This window comes from Strix uralensis, chromosome 24 (genome assembly GCF_047716275.1).
Source record: "Strix uralensis isolate ZFMK-TIS-50842 chromosome 24, bStrUra1, whole genome shotgun sequence".
NCBI lineage: Eukaryota > Metazoa > Chordata > Aves > Strigiformes > Strigidae > Strix > Strix uralensis.
The window spans coordinates 5,207,094-5,227,594 of NC_133995.1; the positions used below are offsets into that span (position 1 = coordinate 5,207,094).

General features: G+C 43.9%; 1 protein-coding gene across 10 annotated transcripts in view; it reads right to left on the bottom strand.

Moving 5' to 3' along the window:
- Nucleotides 1-20,501, bottom strand: part of ANKS1A (ankyrin repeat and sterile alpha motif domain containing 1A) — a 127,474-nt gene that overhangs the window by 90,945 nt on the left and 16,028 nt on the right. For 5 of the 10 annotated variants that reach the window (XM_074893906.1, XM_074893907.1, XM_074893905.1 and 2 more), the window contains exons 2-4: nucleotides 8,706-8,786; nucleotides 7,759-7,915; nucleotides 5,775-5,837 (exon numbers count right to left, since the gene is read on the bottom strand). In XM_074893906.1, the coding sequence (XP_074750007.1) occupies nucleotides 5,775-5,837; nucleotides 7,759-7,915; nucleotides 8,706-8,786 (301 nt within the window). Of the gene's footprint in view, nucleotides 1-5,484; nucleotides 5,716-5,774; nucleotides 5,838-7,758; nucleotides 7,916-8,434; nucleotides 8,497-8,705; nucleotides 8,787-20,501 lie in introns of those variants that run through there. The other 5 variants (XM_074893908.1, XM_074893916.1, XM_074893911.1 and 2 more) reach the window with 4 other exon arrangements.

Sequence of the window (20,501 nt, forward strand, 5' to 3'; positions counted from 1 at the left end):
GCTGCTCCGTGCCTCGCTCAAACCATTGAAGTTTAAATGCAAAAACAAGACAAAAAAAGCAGTCGGGAAGCAGAGAGCCCAGTTTGAAACAGAGCCTGGAGCAATGTTTTCACCATCTCACTAGCCATTTACCAGGCACAGACATCCCCTCATGAACTCATCAACTGACCCACCCAGTAAAAGCTTCAAAACCAGTCAGAACAATAAGCTTTACTCAGATAGGGGAAATCTGCTCGATGGGAAATAGGTGCTGTATATGGAATAGCTTGCTTCCAAAGCACTGAGGTCAAAATCAAAGGACCACGCTAAAGTTTAAGAGATTGTCGAGCTGTATCTGGATTCCCATTAACTCTGCTAACACTTGGGGAAGGCAGTCTGTTATTGGTGGCACCATCCCACACTTTGGGGTGCCACAAAACCAAAAAGCTGCAATATACGATAGGCCAACCGCAGCATGAATTCTATCTGCTGTAGCTTAATCGTCATCATTTTAGATTTAAACTTCAATTGTTTCAAATCCTACTTATCCTGATTATTAACAATCATTCCACCTTTTCAATTCTGAAGCTCGCAAGCTGGCTGGTTAGAGAAAGGGTGCATTAAGTTACATGCAATTTGTGAATTAGAAAGCACTGCAATTAGATCACTCCACTAACAAGCCAAGGTCTCAGGTCAACTGAGGGAAGAGATGTCCAAGCGACAAGAGAACACCTCCACCGTGAAAGCCAGACCCAATTAACTCATGCAGCATCTGTCAGGTTAAAAAAATCAGCAATGCAAAGCACTGAAAGACAAGCAACCTAACACATTTCATTTGCAGGTGCAAAATAGGAACGTTGCCACATTTAAAAGAGCCTCTTCTCAAATTAAATTCACCTCAAGTTTCTAGTTTTGCTATTGCGTGTTATACACAGAGGGATTTCAGTTTAAGGACTTTAGAAACAAATAGTTATCTACAATTTGACCCAAAAAAACTTCAGTACAAACCGTTACACACTTCAACTTTTGCTGAAAGAATCATGGTTGAATTTGTCATTTTAAGAACAGTTCCCATTAAAAAAAAAAAAACCAAAACAGAGAATGTACTTGTCTTGATGAAATTTGGAATACTCTGTTAGAAACTGAATTTGATCAAAATACCTTCCTTTTTGCTTTGAGAGCACACGCACTTTTGTGGACACCAGCTCATAGGAGCAGTCAGTATTTTGCACCGTTTCACAACCACGCTGCAGAACTTGCTCTGTTGTACAAGCACCTTAATCCTATTAACGTGTTAGGTCATTCCAAGGATTACAGGAGTCATGCATGCAAACTCCCATTTGTTTTTATCTGGTATTTGCATCATTTTTCAGCCACGTGAAAAGCGTAAGGGAAGCAGGGAGTTCTGGAGAGGAGCTCTCTGCAGCTGCAACTTGTATAAAAGCAAAGACTGAGGAGGCAGGAAGGAGCAGCAGCCACATGCAGAAGTGAGATATTTAAGGAGGTAAGGAAAGCACAGCATCACTGTTAGCACAGAAGTTCAAAGTCAGACAACAGGCTTTATATACTTGGAGTGGCAGAGGCAGCCATGGTGAGGGAAGGCACATACAAGTGGACAGAAGTTACTGCAGAATACAGGTCTGCACATAAAATATACATACGGAGTGAGAAGGGGAGAGAATAGAGAACTACAGAGATCACACCTAGCAATCAGCCTACGCTGCTGATCTCAAGGCATTTGAAAGGTTGGTAAATCACATTATTCTTATTTGACAGGGAATGGAACCCAGGTATCAGCAAGCCCACGACACGAGGCCCTCCGCCTGCCCCACAGCAAGAGGGAGGCTCGCTGCCAATTTGTGCAGAAAAAAATAGATAACCTCAGCCCCCCTCTGGAGCAGTGGGTATCTGCCAAAGAGCCACGGGGGGTATGCACTGCTCATGCCACGCTAGCCCTGGCTACCAGGGATTTCCACTGCTAGGACTGTCCCTGTCTCATCCCTCCCTGGCACAGAGGCCGTATCCCTCAGGGGCGCTTTAGAGCACGCAGCAACTCCAAACACCTGCCTGACACCTCAAAATGGGAACACAACATCCTTTAATAACATAATTGCTGGAGACTTGCCCCATCTTCATTGCAATTTAGTCTGATTTTCCTTAGGCAGGTCAGGGCTCTGACTCTCGGGGTGAAATCCCCAGACCTTCCTCCCACAACAGCGATCACCAGGTGGTGAACTCCCCTGAATCACTACAGCAAGTCTTTCCCCACCACAGACTGTGTACTGGAAATTCCTGTTATCGCATAAGTCTTTATTGCCTCCATTTTGGGAGAGTTTTGAGCAGCCAAAAATACTAGAGCTGTGCCAGGCAAGGGACTTTGCCTCCCTTCCCCGCATTGCCTCTCCAAGCACAAACCAGAATGGAGCCTGCACAGTGAGCATGAGCACTCAGACATACATATTTATCAGAGATGGAAAAAGAAAATTTCTTCCCAGCAGCCAGAAGGCATATGAGTTCAACTTTCAAAACTTTTTAAGAAAAATAGAGCGCTCAACAGGGCTCAGGGGCTGCATTCTTGCAGGAATCCTAGCATCTCCCCAATGCACAGTTGGGAGTGAGAAGCTGGGCTCACACGATGCCCACCTACAGACCACAAAATAGGAACACAAGCAGAAATGCCTCTGCTTTCATATGGGCTCCGTCAAATTTTCCAAGCCCTAGTAACTAGATACCACATACTGTAGCCCTTATGCTCCTCATCAGATGCTAAAATGGAGAATCTACCGCCCTTTAAAGTATATCTGTCTGCAGGCCTGTTCCTAACACACTGTAAGAGGGCTTTGACTGAAGAAAGAGAGACTTGGTTTAAATAAGGGAAAGTTTTTGTATTTTCTAACCTGCAAAGATTTGAACGGTCATATAAACTGCCAAGGGAGACTATAGAACTGTCCCTATCTGAGGTGTTCTAGAAGCTGCCAGACAAACACTGCTCAGGACTGGTTTAGATAGACCTGATCCTGCCTCAGGGCTGGGAAAAGAGCCTACATGACCCTTTGGTCCCATCCAACCTATTTCTAAGATTCCTTTGAAAGGGTTTTTTCAGTGTGTGCATATCTAACAGAGGCTTGCCCTATTAAAAACCTGCTATTTTGCTGATCCTAAAGCACAGAACAGGGATGTCCGGCTGGCATGCACTCCACAAAGTTTCAGTTAAAGGCAGGCCGAAATGAAAAAGAAAAAAACATTAAGCAAAATCCAAACTTCACCAGGAGGTGCCACCCAAGGCACATCACAACCTCGGGCACAACACAGGCCAGGACAGTTGGCTGGAGCTGCCTGGTCAGTTGTACCATCTCCTTCCCTCCTGCAGCACACCATTTCCATCAGTATCCCACACAGCACTGCCAGGAGCAGAGTAAGGATGAACAGGCCTCATTCCTTCCTACAGGTGCCCAGCAATGCCAAATATATTTCAAAAAAAAAAAAAAAAAAAAAAAAAGATCCCCATATGTCCAACAAGCTTTCGGGAGCTCTGCGGGTGGGTTCGCTGCCCGGTTTCATTTGCAGACTCCAGATGGTAGGCTTCCACTTTTCTCAGCAGCCCATTTAGATTTATAGCACTTTAAACCCAATCTGCATGATTCATTTGCTTCCAATTAAAAAAAGACCAGTGCACAAACCTGAGCTATGTGACAGCTTTTTCTACTTTGGCTCTGCTCAACTGGTTGGTTCCTTCATACAAATTAAATAACCAAATTCAAGATAGCAGGAGTTACTGAAGCAAAGTTGCTGCTCCATCTCTCAGCTCTGCTTCTATCATTTGCTTTTCAGAAGACCTTCAGGCCTGTAACAGACTGCAGGGACCTCCTATTGAACAAAAGATGTTGAAAAGGCAGGGGCATAAAAAGATAGCATTACCTATTTCTTTAACTTTTAGGACAGCAAGAAGCTTCTGGCTTTCTTATCTCTTCCTCAACAGGATATTAAATTGTAGTTCAGCCTTCTATAAATGCTTTCCCCCTCTTCTAAATATCCCAAAATGTTTGGAAAGATGAAACATGTCGCTTCAATCATTTCTGTATGACATCCCATCCTGCACGGGAGCTGGAAGCATCACCTAAGCAAGGACTCTTACACTCTGCACCTGGAATTTTTGTGGTTCTCCCACTGCAGCCAGGCTATTGAGAAGGTTTGCACATCAAGGTTTGCACGATGGGGATGATTCCACATGCTCTTCACCAAACCTGGCCAGAAACTGGTGGAAAGTTGTTCAGAACTTGTGAGGAACCTAACAGATTGTGTATAAATCCTATCTCTCTCCTTTAAACCAAGGCAAAGATTTTAAAAACGCTGGCCTTGGTCTTGAGAGCATTACAGCCATCTTGAAAACTGAACTGAGAGTTTAAAATAATGCACTTGTCAAAAATGTAAAATTCAAATTAGAATACTTCATAAACAAAAACCCACAAGAAAGTGAGCTCACTATATAGCTCGTCACTCGTCTTTATATTCCTTCTTCATTCAACATTTTAACGGTGGAGTGTGTAAGGCTTTACTCTGTTATTGACAAGGCTTTAGAAAACTCCTTTCAGGCAACTGAACTGCTCACTATGATGTTTCCACAGAAGACATTTTTGTTGTAAAATTCCCATCTGGATTTTTGTAAAAATCACCAATAGGGCTGAGCTTCATGCAGATATATTTGTGCTTAAAGAGGTATGCACTAGAGTATTTCCTGAAGTATAAGTCTGCAAAAATCAAATGTAATTCCCAGTGGTTAGCAAGCTCAGGAACTGCGAACGTGTGTTTTTAAGGTACTGCAGATCAAGCAGAGTGAAAGTTTTAACTAAACTTTGAGAGACAGAAATCTGCCATGGATGGCTGGATCTAAAATAATTGGCTGGAAGCAACTGTGGCATGGTGGTTTACAGCAGAAGTATCTCATGATAAATCAGCAGACTATTATGCCATCGCTGGCCTGCAGCTTCACTATAAATAAAAATGAAAAATGGTGTCTGAGAAAACACCACCAGGAACTTTCTTATCTGCTTCCTCAATTGCTCAGCCTCGGTGCATCATAAGTGCTGATGTCATGCCTTTTTGTAGCTCAACAACAACTAAAAGCAAGAGAGGAGCAAAATAGGCAAGAAAACAGGAACAGAAGACTAGGGCTGAAGGGTCAGACGACACAACAGACTTAACATCAAAAAAGAGAGACTGATGCAATAAGCAGGACATGAAGGACTTGGGAAGGGAGGCATGAACACTACCGCCTTCCCTTCTCCCCACCACCACCACAAGAATTAACTGTCCATTCAAACGACAAATACAGCATTATGCATTTTGTAGGAGAAAAGGCATGAAAATTCACTCCAAACAGCCCACAGAGAAAATGCATCCATGTTTAAGCAGGGGGAAAAAAAAAAAAAATCCTTCTCTTTGCATTTATCAGCAACATTAGCACATGAAACAAAGCCTAAAGCATTTTAATTGAAATAACATTACCTTTTGGAAGTCATCCAGCCAAATCAAGCAAACTGACCATCACCGTGAGTCCTACAAGGCTAAGCAATGAAGGAGCCCCCAGGAAAGTAAGGAAAAGCTTCCCTTAAATTATGTTTCTATAACTGCTTTGAAGAAAGAAACCCACAGTAAATAAATGGTTGCATTTTACTTTTCCCCAAGCAGCTGCAAACTGAACAGGTATTATTGCAACTGGATGACATTGCACCTGGAAGCACACGAGTGCAGCTTGGAGTAATGATGCAGTGAAATGCTGACAGCAAAGTACACACCTTGGCATTGATATATGGGTCAAAGGGGCCGTACTTTTTGAGTTCTTTGATCTCAAGAGCATTCTACAAAAAGGAAGAGGAAAAAGAAAAAAAAAATGTGATCATGAAATGGGTGAGATATAGCAACAAAGCAATGGGTGACTCCCAAGGGGTGGAAATGACAGAACACAGCATCTTGTTCCAGTCAAAGCTATTAACAGCAGAAGCCATTCCAGCTGCCGATTCCTGTAACTTGAACCACCGTGCATTTCATTTCCAAGGCTCCAAACACAAGCAGCACAGGCTATTCGGCTGACTTCTCTCATTTAAAAAGGTTCCTACTAAACAGACATTAATGAAACATTACCTGGGAGAATTACACTAAGCTTTTAATCTTTTGCAAAGGTTTCCCCTGTACCTGCCCTACTCAGAGCAGAACAGTTTACACTCAGGGCCCTCAGTCAATTCTTATCAGATTGATTGTAAACAGCTAACTACACTTCTCAAACCTATTTAAACAGACTGAATGCCTGCAGCTGTGCCTGAAGACATTATTAACCACAGCCCCAAACTGGAAAACTATCAACAAAGACATTAAAACACACACTCGTAGTTATTTCTGCTCAATTAAGGAGTGGTAGTGAGTAGCATTACCACCATATTTTTCATTTTGTGATGGTTTAGAAGCAACCATTTAGCCTTGGAGCAGCCTGATGCACCACGTTAGCCATCATACTGAGGAACAGGAAACTTAAGCATGGCACTTTGGTCCCCACAAAGTATGGCTGGAAGCAGGATTAGGACTCCTAAGCCTGACTCAGAAGGGAGTTTGCTACTCAGCTTCTGTAAAGTATATACCCAGATCAAAATTAAACAGCAGAAAGTCACAGTTCCCAGCTGCTCATCTGGACTTTGACAGGTTTTGCTAAACCTGGGCCATGAGTATCTGACCTACTTGTGAATTAACTTCTGAGTGAATATACAGTTTTAGCCTTGTATTAAGGCAGACAAACTTATTTTGGTTTGCTCCTCCTGGATGAAAGCCTGAGTGGTTTAGGAGCTGATTCACAGGGACATTAGATATTCCTGCCTCAGGAGAACAGGACAACTAAGGGCTATTGTAGCTTTAACCATCCAATTTGGATCTATTACTGCATGTCTGCCCAAGCTCACTCAGCCATAAGTGGTTCAGTAACACTGCTCAGCTGGCCTCACTCAGTAAACCAGTTCCCTTATACCAAAACTCTTGAACAAAAGAAATATTTGGGTCTTTCAGCAGCAGCATTTCACAAGTTCCCTGGAATTGTAAGATACCTGCTGACTTCCACAGGGAAGTTACACAGGAGCCAGCCCTCCAAAGCGGACACGGCAGCCACTGCTGTCTCACACAAATCAATCCCTCTGCATCCTGACCCAAAAACTATCAGCTTGATAAAGGGAAGAAATGCACCAGATCTTTTTTTCTTGCCTGATTGAGAAAATAATTCTTTAAGATTAAGCTAGGGATTTATCTGGGGGCAAGCAGGGTTCAAATTACCTTACAACTGACAAATTAGTTAACTGGAGCAAGTGCTAGAGACAAGCCAGGAGAGTAGCTCAGAGCGCATGGCCAAACAAAGACTAAACAAAGCTGCTTTGATTAGTCCCCAAAGAAGGGAGCCAGTGTATCCTCTGACAGAACTAGAAACCTTCTCAGCTATCCAGCAACTGAAAGGAAAAACTATGGGTTAGTTTCAGAAGCCCAGTATGAAAGCGGGAGACCACTTTTTAGGTGTGGAGTGGGTCTCATATTTCTGTATCTCTATATAAACATATATGCCTTACTCATTCAACACTAGCTGAGAACTGGAGGTATTTGCTTTAGGCAGAGCCCTTCTTATCCCATTAGCAAGTAGGACTTTATAACAATTGCTACTAGTTTGGGAAGAGTCAGGCGTCAGCTGAAGTAGTCTCTCTCCATCCAAGGGAGGCGATTCAACAATATATTAAAGAAAAATACGCAGACCTGCTCATTCACTTTAGTATGTGAAGGTCCCTGGTGGATGAGGAGCTTCACTATGTCTGCGTCTCCTTTCCACGCCGCCAGGTGAAGAGGGTAACAGCCTTTACAGTCTGCTACGTTGGTTAGCGCGTCGTTCCTCAGCAGAACTTCTACCACATCCCTGCAAGAGAAGGAAACTTGAGTCCATAAGATATTCAGTCTTCATTTCACAGCTTACTTTCTGCAGTAAGTATTTTACAAAAAGTTAATCTCAGCAGGAGTATTTCAGGGATTCTCTTGAAATGTCATTTTAAAGTGTTCCTATTAAATGCTGTCCAAGGGTGAGCGCGTGTGTGTGTGAAAGGCAGACTGCTGAGATGAGCTCAGGAAAGATCTATGTTACCTTCACGCTAATGGAGCTGAACAGGGACTGAGGTCATCCACAAGCCACTCTGGTGAAAAGTGAATTGCACCAGCACAATGAAGGAATAAAGATTTTTAACTCTATTCAATTTCTCAATGTCTTAAGTAGCAATGAACGATACAAAATTTACCACGCTGAAGACTGGAGTTACTTAAAAATGTAATATGCACAAAAGCAAGTTTTAAGTGGTGCAGGAGCAGCAACACATTGGACACCAGACAGACTGCAGAGGACTGTTACTGGAGAAGCCACCTTTAATATGTTGATATATCTTACCCAAATTGCTTATGAATAGAAAGATGGTTGAAAACCTCAGGGTTTCGCCAAATTTTTAAAGAGATGTATGACCATACTGTGCAGCAGCCAATGCCTCTATGGCTTCACTGCACTGATGTTCTTCACTTCTTGTCCTGAAGATGGTGTAGTGCTGCACCATCGCCACATTTTCAGTGGAAACAGTGAAGACTGGTGAATGAATTACACAGAAACCGTAGCTTGTAAAGCACACAGTATCCCCTATGATCAAAGGCATTGTAAGATGACTCACTTATGACCATTCAAAGCAGCATGGTGCAGTGGGGTGTATCCAGTACTGTCAACGCAGTTCACATTTGGCCCTCTCCAGATGCTGCAAGACAGAAAACGTACAGGGAACACTTAGGCATACACCAAACAGACGGAGAGCTGGCAAGGACAAGTTTCAGCAGCGTTCTCACACCAAGGTGGTTATCTGGAAGCAAACCAGTGGCTGGACAGCTGTGGTTAAGAGCAGTAATACAGAGAACGGAGCGCACAGCACTGCGTCGAGCAGAGGGGTTAGTGTCACAAAGCACACAGCCAGTACAAGGATTCACTACTCTGTGCTTTATCAGACCATCCCGGTTTTAAATCAGAGCTCCCACGTTCTCCTGCTACTAGACGTCTTTCAGCCATACATGTGCTTGCCAAAAAGCATCTTCAGAGGAAGAAGTGTCTATTAAAGTTAACCACAAGAGACAGTAAACCATCAACCACTGCTAATTCACACGCCTCTGAAGAATTTTGATGGGTCTGGGAAACCCTCTTCCCTCCGTGGCAAGAGTCACTAGGGGTGTAAGTCAAAGACTGTGGGATACAGAGCCCGCTCTTGGTCACCAGTGTGATTCCACACTGATGCCTCACTGTCCAAAAATCATTTCCATCTGACAGCTGTTGGCAGGCCATACGAAAGAGTAGGTGGTCTCCGAGCACTTCTGAGAATATTGTTAACTTCCCTCCCTCCTTCAAGAGTCAAACACCAAGGACTTAAGGATTAACCCTGTAGAGGATTAATCTTCCCTCTAACCCCTGCAAGGTGTCCTATTTAAAGCAGTGGAGAAACGCACGTGTAAGAAGCTGGCGCTGCTCTTGCTGTTCAGGGAGTTTGGGTTCTACTGCCACCCCTCACCAGTGCTACCACCCTCTCTCAGAAAGGGCACGTAAACTCAAATCCACATGTTCTTACAAGTAAATTGAAACCATTCACCTTTCCTGAAGGCCGCCCTCTCTGTTACAACACGTCGTTCCTTGTGTGCTGGCCTGTTTTAAACTTAATACATTCACGAATTACACAGGATTTATTATAAGCCTAGACAATGATGTTTTTGCCAATACAGTACATTTTCCTGCATTGTTTTCTTTAACTAGGGGTGGAACTTAACAGTACCCTCTAATGCCCAATTTAATTGGTTAAAAATAAAGTCAACTGTTGCTCTTTATGAAGTAGGCCTTTCCTGATCATTTCATTTCCTCCCCAGCATGTAATCGCCAGGACTCATTGTATGATACAGAGACAGCCCAAGCAGTAACTAGGTTTTCTGAAATAACAGTCATTACTAGAGGGCTTCTAGCCAGAAAAAACTCTATACCACAGTGTATAAAAGCAGCAGGAAAGGCACCAAACCAACAGGAATCTCATGCAGACCAAGTGGAAATTCAGAAGTGAACTAAGCAGCACGCTCACTCTCAAGCACATTTCAGGTGGGACGCGGGAGCACGCTCTGAAATGGAAAGTCTCTCCCCTCCAAGTGACTCCTGATTCGGCAGAGCATTATAAAAGGCTTTGCAGTCCCGAGACAGACACGAGCTCCACTAGAGAGGCAGCTAAGGGGAAACTTTATCCAAAAGGACAGGGAAGCGAGCCACAAAATCCAATTTGCCAAGGATCAGAAGGCTTATCCAGAGGCATTCCCACACACCACCACACACCATCCCACGCTTCAGAAGCGAACAGCAAACCGACGCATGCACTGCATTTCAAGTGCTACTAACATCGTTTGCAGGATGATCGCTTAAACTACATCCAGAAATGTGAGACACCAAAAAAAACCCAATCAGATTGAGTCCAGGAGGTGCCCTACCCCATCCAGCTGCAGCAGTCCTGAAGTATGAAGAGGGCCTGAGTAATTCTCAGGCTCTGGTTTATTTTTGGCAGTGGGCTCATGCAGTGTGGTTGCCCAAATAATTTATTGCTGGATTTAAAGGGGCAATTAATGGTTAAAACTAGTGCCAGAGAGACTTGCGTGTAGTCTGGAGCAGTTATAAATACTGCACCTGTGCATCCCCTTGCACAGGCTTCTAACCTGACCGAAGCCAGAGAGTTCAGTGGTTTCACATATTAAACAGAGCTGGGTTTTGATGCTGAGCTCAAAAAGCTTCAGGGCGTCCATATGAAAAACCAGCAGCATTTCTTTCAGCCGAAGTCATGAAGTAAGGAAAACCAAGGTGAGTGGTGTAATGGGCATAAACCAAGTCACTTGCTCAGTGATCCACCCACTTGGCAGCAGACTGGGGACTGGAGCCCAGGCTATCCGTCCCCATCAGAGCATGGTCCCCCTGGGAGAGAACACACTGCCATAAACTTCTTTAAAATTTTTCTGGTTAATGCTTTAGAGTAAAATGCAAAGTTCACTCTAAGGTCTCAGAAGAGGAGAAAAAGTTGAAGTCCAGGATGAAGCTGGTTCAACAGCAAGCACTGGGTACTGCAGAAGTCAACTGCTAGGATTTGAAGATATTTAAAAAAAAAAATAAAATAAAATCTGCTGTGTCCTTTCTTCCCCCTTGCCCTTTTACTCTTGCAAAGAAAGAAAGCTTTTATCAAAGAAAGGTCAAATCACCCAGAAGTTCAGACTGAAAGGATCCAAGAAGAGAACTATTTATATTTAGATGTGAGGACTGCAGTGAAGTATATCAGTCTCTTCCCTCCTCTTACTCTCCAGCTCCTCTAGGAAGGCCATACAGTTCTCCTGAGTTAACAGAAACCCAATCTTTCATCCCATTTTTATTTATGCTCTGCATAGCATTCGAGTGACAGACGAAGATAAGATCCCGAACTTCTCATGTTAGATCTAAACACAGGAAAATAACTCCACTATGGTCTGCAGAAACACGGAGATGGAAAGACACTGGCATGGGAATGTTACTTCTGAAAGACACTGTGATTCCCTCAGAGCACTATTTGCAGCACCGGGTGCATCTGACTCAATGACATCTCGAGCATTATCTGTAGGAACTGTGGCAGAACTACTGGAAAAAAAAAGCCCAGGCTCTAATCTAAAATATTAGGAAAACCCCCTCAGACCACTTTGGGGAGGAGGTGGGTACTCTGGGATTAAATCTTTTAAAGTTACAAGTTTGTCAGGTCTTTTCAGGCCAGCCAGTGAAATTTAAAGAGGTTAAAGTTAACAGGAACTACTCAGCAAGATCTTGAGATGTCAGGCTCATGGGTACACAGAGCCCTGTTCAGCCACCCCCGCTTTGGGAACTCTTATTAGACAAATAAATATGGAATAGTGTCTAAATCCTCTTGGTTCAGCCCAGCGCGAGCCCATTTCACAACACGGAGAACAATAAAAATTTTACATTAAGAATCAAGTAAGCGGGTTTTATGGAGACATAAAAATCACTGCAGGGAAATCAGGAGTCCGCAGCAGCTGGGCAGGCTCAGTCCCTTTCAGAGGGGTTTCCTCTTCAAGCCACTAACCTCCCGCTGTGCTTAGGCACAGATGCTCACATCAAGGCCCAGGGCCCGCATCTCCACCTAGAATATATTACCTGCAATGGCTTGCAGATGAGAAATGAAATGAGAAAGAGATGAGCACTTATTTATGGCGGTGAGATCATGCAACGGTAAAGCCTGAATCATTTCATCTTAACAATACCTACTTACAGACCTGTTGCCCTGATTTTACAAGGCAGAGGGGAAGTAATTCAAAACAGGGCAGTATAAACGTTGCCTTCGGCAAAACTAGACAAGACAGAACCGAATGCAGGAAATCCTAACGCCAGACCACTGCGACACGCTTCCAGCCTTGCAAGCCAGGGTGTAGACGACTACTCTGGAAGCCACGAGGGCTTTATTCCCTGCTCTGCTACACAGCCTTGGGAAAAGCTTCCAGACCTCAGTTTGCCCATCTGTAAAATGGAAATACAGTACTGAGAGAAGCAGAGTACAAAGCCAAGTACGATCTGTGTACAGTGTGATTTTGGGCTGTTTCTGATTAAACAGCAAAACAGATCCCGGCACAGGAAGGAGAATGCTGTAAATACAAGTCTCCAATAAAGCTCAGAGAAGGTCTGGAGCCAATTCGACTACCACCACTGTTTGCCTTCCTTTCTCCCCCAACCCCCCAAAAAACCCTTCACATCAAAGAAGGGGTTTGCTTTTATATTAGCAGTCTCTGTTATGAAAGCAAACTTCTCAAAAGGTTACCCAGATTTCACTTCCCTTTTGCTGCACCAGGGTTCTACATTCTAATGACGTTTCTGATGTATCTGTTTGCTGAACATTAAGGATGTAAGGAAAGCTCTGAAAACTGCAAAATCCGTTCTGTTTAAACTAATTCTTGCGCTCAGTTTTCTCTTGCTCCATGATTCAGCAAGTGCTGCAGCCTTTTAAATAAAGCTTCCTGTTTGTGAAAATTGCTGAATAAAGCACATAGCTTTAGGTCACGATAAAACCCAAGAGTTCCTTTAAACAAGACCATATTTGTCCTCTTGCTTTCCCATTTATTTCTTCCTGACCGTAGTAACTTTACTCACAAAATCATCTGAGGCAGTGGGACTAGAGCAAAGGCCAAGCCACCTAAAGAGCAACTCAGTGTTTAAGTCAAACGGTGAGTCTTCAGAGTCAATTTATAGTCTCACTTATGTGGATTACAGAAGCCCTCAGAGACTTCAGGGACAGGTACTCTTACTCCTGCAGAGCAGACAGCAGAGGCCATTGCTACCCCAGTGTATTTACATACTCAGCACTAAAGACAAGAGGCACAATACTAGTGCTATCACTGCTTTAGATACAGGACACCAGTGTACATGAGTGGCTTGGCCCAAGGTCACAAAGGAAGTTTAAAGGAGCTGAGAACTGGTCCCAGATGTTTGTAGGCTTAGTTCAATGCCTTAGAGACAAAGTGTCACAAGGGCAGTTAAGGCTGGAGGCAGATTAACTCCTAGTCCGTTGCCCTGAGGACATCACAAGCAAGTCAATACACACATCTCAGCTATTAATATCCATACAACTGCTAGATTTCTGCAATGCAAATGCAACCCTTGTTTGGTATTTCCTGCTTATGGACTGGTAATACAAACAGCCTCAATGCTTTGTGCAAGATTTTTGGTTTAGAAAGCGCACTTAAATTTTTCTGAAGAGTGAGAAAAGGCAGCGCTACGCCCACCTCACCGATGGGAAAGGGTACGGCGTGGTAGGGCTCTCAACGGAGCTACGACCCCTTTCCTTGCATGCCTCAACCACTAGATAATACAATAGCCTTTCCAAAAATAAACTGTTGATGCAAGGCTGGAGAAGATTAAAGCGGAATATTCCTGGGGCAGGGGAGAAGATGGCTAGATCCCAAGCAATACTTTCTCAGCCCCTCTTGGCAGGCTTCAGGAAAGACAGCGGAGAGCAACCCAGTTAGATTCCAGCTATTGGAAAGGCTGCAAAGGAAGTCAAAGTGGTGATCTTTGGCTTCTACACTCCTAAACTTCTTTGTCCAGATTTTTCTTTGCTATAAAAAAACCCCCAAGCAGTCAGTTGGGATGACTGCTCCCACCCAAAACTCCTTGGCTGTCCTCTTCCTATATTCTCGTCCGCCCTATCATCCTCTTACGCCTTTCACATCCCCCTTTTCTCTCTCTTTGGTAGATTCCTTCCAAACTTGGCTGTCCCCCACCCAACAAACCAAGGAATGTAAAATCTATTCATCTGCCTGGTCTGTTCTGCTGAGGCCTGAAGAGTCTGCAGAGCACCTTGCTCAATGGGAGTTTAATTTTGACTGCTGCATTGAGCTTATTGTGGAAAACCTGACCAAAAAAAAATGCACTTTCTGCCTTTGTTAGTATTTTCCACTAACTGCAGCAGTTAGCTCTAAAAGCACAATATTTAAAAGCTTGGCATTGTCATTTTACAGCTGTAGCATCTTATCAGTTACAAAAACAAAATCAGACATACTATAGAAAATGTGGGTGGCCGTTTAATACAGAGGATAATTATATAATGCTTTGCAGAGAATCCAGGCATTTTAAACACATGCAGGAGTCTCACTTCACATTCCAGTCCTATGCATGAAGCATTTGCTGTATATAAAATTCTCCCACTAGCATCACTGCCTGCATTCTTCTATTAGAAAAAATAAAACACAGGAATTCACATTTAGCACTTCGAACATGATGATGTTGCCAAGCATTTTACAACCAGATTCAGTAATTACCTTCTACCTGATGTAGAAGAGCTCTGCTAAGGGCCAAGGGAAGAGGTACAAGTTGGTTTTGTTGGATTTGTTGTTTGCCTTTGGTTGTTGGGGTTTGGGTGGGTTGTTTTTTTTTTTTTTGCAACAATTCAGACAAAATTTTCTTCTTGACTGACAAGGCTAAAATGCAGCTTCATACGCTTAAATGAAAGGGAAGAAGCTGAATGACTTGAGCTAATACTACACGTGCTACTCAAGTGTCTCTAGACCTGGGAAAAACGCATGCAAGAACTGTCAGCAAGGATGCCATCCACAGATCACAGAGCCTGCATGACCTCAGGAGAGGTCTCAACCAGCTTTACATACTGAAAGAAGTAGGGAAGTTAGAACACAGTGTATTCCCAAAGCTGTCTGGAGGAGCGGTGGAAAAATCCTTCACACTGCAAGCACTTAATTTACATTGATAATTCTTGATGGCAAAATGAATCGGAAAAGAATTACAGAGCTTGAATGATTATGGGTAAATTAAAGAGCGGATCTGGACTGACGGGGCTGTCAGCCCTCCGACCACAGACACTGCGTACAGACAACTCAAGAGGCGCAAGGCTGAGTATCTCATCTTAAATTGGCTACGAGATATGACTGCTCACATTTCCTCCCGCTGGAGCTCACCGGGTCCTCAGTGTTGTGCTTAAAAATCTAAAATTAGAGGAAAAAGGAGACCATTGACTCCACACACAAGAATTAACGCACTGAAGAGTACAGCACTGCCCAGCTGCTACAGCATCAGCATAGACTGACACACTGCTTTTAATCTCTCTCTCCCTTCCAGAAAGCACCTATGATATGCAAAAAATCATCACTGAAATGCTGTTAGTTCTGGGCTGCAAAGCAGAAATTTTCCTGGCAATTAACACACAGGAGCAGGAAAGCAACACCTATAAGGAAAGAACACTGGGATCATAAACATCTGTGCAAAGCATCCACTTTTCAAACATGAAAAGAACAAAACCGCCAGAGCAGACAAATTGATCCTACTGGGATTTGAACACACCATTCCAGGAAATCTGGATACTTGAGACACGGTGCATAGGTTAAAGTCAAAGTTAAGGGGCACATGCATTAAACGTGCAGCCACTCAGACTGCTGAACCTGGACACAAAAGACTGGTAAGCATCAGTCCTAAACCGACACAGCATGCTAACTCCAGGCTCCTTCCAGGACAGGAGAGGATGCCAACGCCTCTGCAGAGGAGCCACTGGTGATGTGGGGATGACTCACCCCTTGCCATCAGCAGAAGTCTCCATCTGATCTCGCAGCTATGGGATTAATGTTGTGTCAGCCCATGCAAAGCGGGACTAAACGTAGAGGTAACAAAGCCACTTTCAGAGATTCACAAGGCAGCAATACGAGATCTTACTGTCTCTATTTTTCCACACTGTCAGAACATACCTTCTTTCCTTACAGAAATGTAGGCTTACACCAGACAGAGCTGAGTCAGGCAGTCAATCTATCAAGGAACGACAATTGTGTTTCCAATTAGAGCAAACAGGTGAAGACATGCAGTACATATATTCCAAAGAAAAATTCAGTGCCTGCTGGAGGTGCTTTTCCCCACTCCAATTGCAGGCAGCTCTTTCCAGAAAATTCCTTTCAAGCACACGAAAAAGAATACAGTTTCCCAGTGCACACATTTCTTTGCGCAAATACCTAACGAACCTTGAAAACTGAACTCAGTGGAAGCCTGCTGAAAGCATTATGTTGCAGCATGAAAAGATCTCCTTGAACAGGTAGTGTCCTCACCTTAGGGCAACTTCCAGATTTATGGACGTGTCCATAGGGAGAATTTGTTTATTTTGCAGCTGCATGTGTGTATCAAGCAACTTTTATGGAAGTAGTAAGTGTTTTCAACAGCCTTATCCATAGAACTCCCTTTAATTCTCACATACTCTCTGCGTACAACGAACAGCTCTACGTGGCAGGGTACGCTTTCACCTCGTTTAGTAGCTGCAGTATCAACTTGCACTTCCCAGCAGACTGTTTCAACAGATTTTAGATCAAGTTTAGATCAGGATCTTAGTGAAAAAGTACTTGCCAGCTTCAGCAAATCTTAACTACACATCTGCAACTTTTACTGGAAATTACCACCTAAACTTTCCTGGCACCCAAGTTTTGAAGAGGGACAGTTAAGTAAGAGTACGAGACTAAAATTTCATCATCACAAACACAAAAATTAACAGATATTAAAACAAACCAAAGAGAGCAGGAGACCAAATCTCCCATCTCAGCTTGTTCTCTGGTAGGAAGGAGAACGTGGCTGAAAGGAGAAACCACAGCACAGCTTTGTAATGCTACAGTAATGAAGAAAAACCGGGGGTGAGTTTTTACTAGAGTGACTTTTTGATCTCCTACGTGCGCCTGGATTACTTTCCTTTCAAAATTTTGGCCAAAAGAAGTAGGTTTGGCACGTGAGAAAAACATAACTTTCTCTAGAGCGAAGCTGTCACACCGCCCAGTTTCCAACAGCGGGATGCAGAGCTGAAGCTTCCCAAGAGAGGAGAATCCATGTGTTCGGAAGACAGTCTTGTCAATGCATCAGGAGGAGGAAGGCACAAGCTTCTACCTGTGGGAATTACAGGACTTCCAATTTACGGTTATGGCTAACATCACATTTAAGGCTCACGTTCCCTGTAGTAAAGTATTTGCATATTACTAAGCATGCTGAACTGTGAGACCAAATAGACAGGACAGATTAAAAGACTTAATCCTATTGCACTAAGTTAAATATGCATGGAAGGGATGTGTTGATACCTGCAAGCAAGAGAGAGCTGATGGTAAGCACAACTGAAAAAGCAGCTACTGGGGGACACTGATGCCTTGTAAAGTCTGAGCAGCAAGACAAACCTTTGGCCATTTCACCTCCCTGCACACCTTCTCTTCCCTCTACAGCATCAGGACTAGAAAGAGAAGCTTCAAGCCATTTTGTCTTGAAAGCCTCAGGGCTTATTCTTTAGCACTTGCCATTTATTTGGCAATGGTAACTTTGCACGTCTGCAGCACAAAAGTTAGAGCTAAACATTAAAAGGACGAAGCCCAACCCCTTCCCTATACCCCATGAGATAAATTAGAACCAAAGACAGTTTAACAAGGCAAATTTTCCTCAAAGTCACAGGAGCACGAGCTCAATTGCGCAGTGCCAGAATGGATGGGGAGAAGTGGGGACTTTAAGAAGGGCAGGACATGTGAAAATGACCCAGCTGACATTGCACAACACCCCAAGGCAGCCCGAGAGCTGCCAGAGCTCCAGAATCCGTAATCAGACACTTGCTCTGAAGGTGCCCAGCAGCAAAGGCAGAGCTACTGACAAGGGATTCAGGTGAAAATGCTCGGATTCAGTCCGACTTCCTGGCTGACACACAGCAGCAGTCAGACAGAGACCGTGCCTGGCCTGCTGCACAGTGTACGAGACCCCAAGCTCCCACCCCTCAAGTGCTTCCACTTTGCCAGCTCATTTTCAGCGTGAAGCAATAGTTATGAACAAAGACTGCTCACAGCTCCAGCCTCATTGCCCAACACCGACAGACAGTTCAGGCAGCCTAACGTTAACAGCGTGCTGTGAAAAAGCCAGCATTTCAACCAGTGGAGCAATAGCACGCAGCAACTGATCCTCTAAAGGCCAAATTGTTCCTTTTCTTTATGAATAGAGCGGAACCGCTCGCTCCTCGGATGCGGCAACTGGCTAAGGGCAGGCAGCAGGGAATCCACATGAGCTTTCAAAGTGACAGCAACCCCGAGAACGATCGGTTCAGGAATTGTAAAAGGCAAAAGGTAAGCTCATCCATTTCTCTCAAAACCAACCTACCAACTCCCACCCCTCATTTCCAGGAGGAGGGTGTTTCAGGTTGGTGCAAGACCTACGACAACCACACGTTTAACCTCTGGGCTTGCAAGCTCACGCTATAAAGGAACAAGATAGGATTGGCATCGCTAATAGAAAAGCATCCAAGCTAATATTCCCCACTAGGAAGAGGGCAGCCCTACATTTACAGATGGCTCCTGGCAGTGGAAATGCATTTCTTTAAACTTAATGTATGGTGGGGGATGACAGTGGGCTTGGTCACCTGCATTATGCAACAGGAGACAGAAAAGATGGGTCACGCGTGCATGTTATGCTACATCAAAGAATCCCTCCGAGCAGGAGGCAAAATAAATAGCTGCAGGAGAGGAAAAAAGCAGGTCTGATTTGAGTGCATATGCTGCCCTTTATTCTTAAAAGCATTACAGACACTCGCTCTGCAATCTGCTCCCATTATGGGAGCATTTCCAGCTGATTACATGCAACGGAGCAGAGTTCACATACAACACAGGCTCTACATGCTGGCACTGACTACAGGGGCCAGACCTAAACAAAGCTTTTCTGAAAAAACTGCAAAAAATTTCAATCATCAAGAGAGGGAAAGCCAAGCAGCGTCTCCAGGGGAGAATGGTCAGGAGCTTTGGTTTGTGATGTGTACGGTGTCAGGAGCATCCCTCTCTCCACACAGGGTCCAAGGGCAGCATGTTGGTAGGGGAAGAGGAGGGAAAATGGGAAGGTAACATCAAAATGGCATCACCCACAGGTGCTTCACATTTGCAGCTCACAAACACTACCATGCCTGACGACTTTGGCACTTAGCTCAACTGAAGACAAAACTCAGAAAAGGAGGTTTCAGAAGCAAAGAGAATGGAAAATGCTCACTGGAGTAATTTTAAAAAAGAGTTTGCATTTAGCTTCTAACGCATGTAACTATGCAAGATGCAGTCTCCGCTAGTACCTTAATAACAGTAGTCTCAAACTGGAGTGCCTACATTTGCCAGGGAGCAAACCCTGACCACCCAACACACAGATGTAGGATTTTACATGAAGTACTGTGGTGAAAAGCTGCCTTGCAAAATGCTTACAAACCTCTTAATGAGGTTTACTAAATAGCAGTACTGCAGAGCATCCTCCTCTCTTGCATCTGACTACATAGGGTTTTGAGGAATATGAGCAAAAGGAAGCAAAACATTCCTGCAGAAATTCAATAAACTGAGCAGCATTATGAATGTCATATAAAACAGCCTGGAGCTGACAATATCACAGAATTGCAAACTGGAACTAGCAGCACTGCTAAGGTAAGCATTCCTCACTCCTCATTTGAAACTAAGCTCTACTGTGGCCACAGTACTGGAGAAGATACAACTTAAGTGGAAGAAAATGTAGTATTTAAGGAAAAAAAAATAATCAGATGCAGAAAAAATCAGCAGGACACATCTAGACGGTGCAGGCTCCCAGATTCTGCTGAAGCACAATTCCTTAGAAGGGTGCAGGAGTTTCCCTTGGCCTTCCCTCCATGCAGCACTTCCAGAGAAATGGAAGCAAGCTGCCTGGGCAACCACAAATTCCTAATCAAAAAATACCAAGAAGCTCACGCTGCAGCACTGAGCTGACTACAGCTGGCAACCTCGCACTGTATTTTCCCTCCCCCTTTTGTGAGATGATTTAACAAGCTACAGAATCCCAAGAGACATGACAATCAACCAACAGAAATAGAGCATCGTGTCTTGAACTGTACATGTCCATCTGCACTGTTCCCTTTTGACAAGACTCAAAAAAGGTC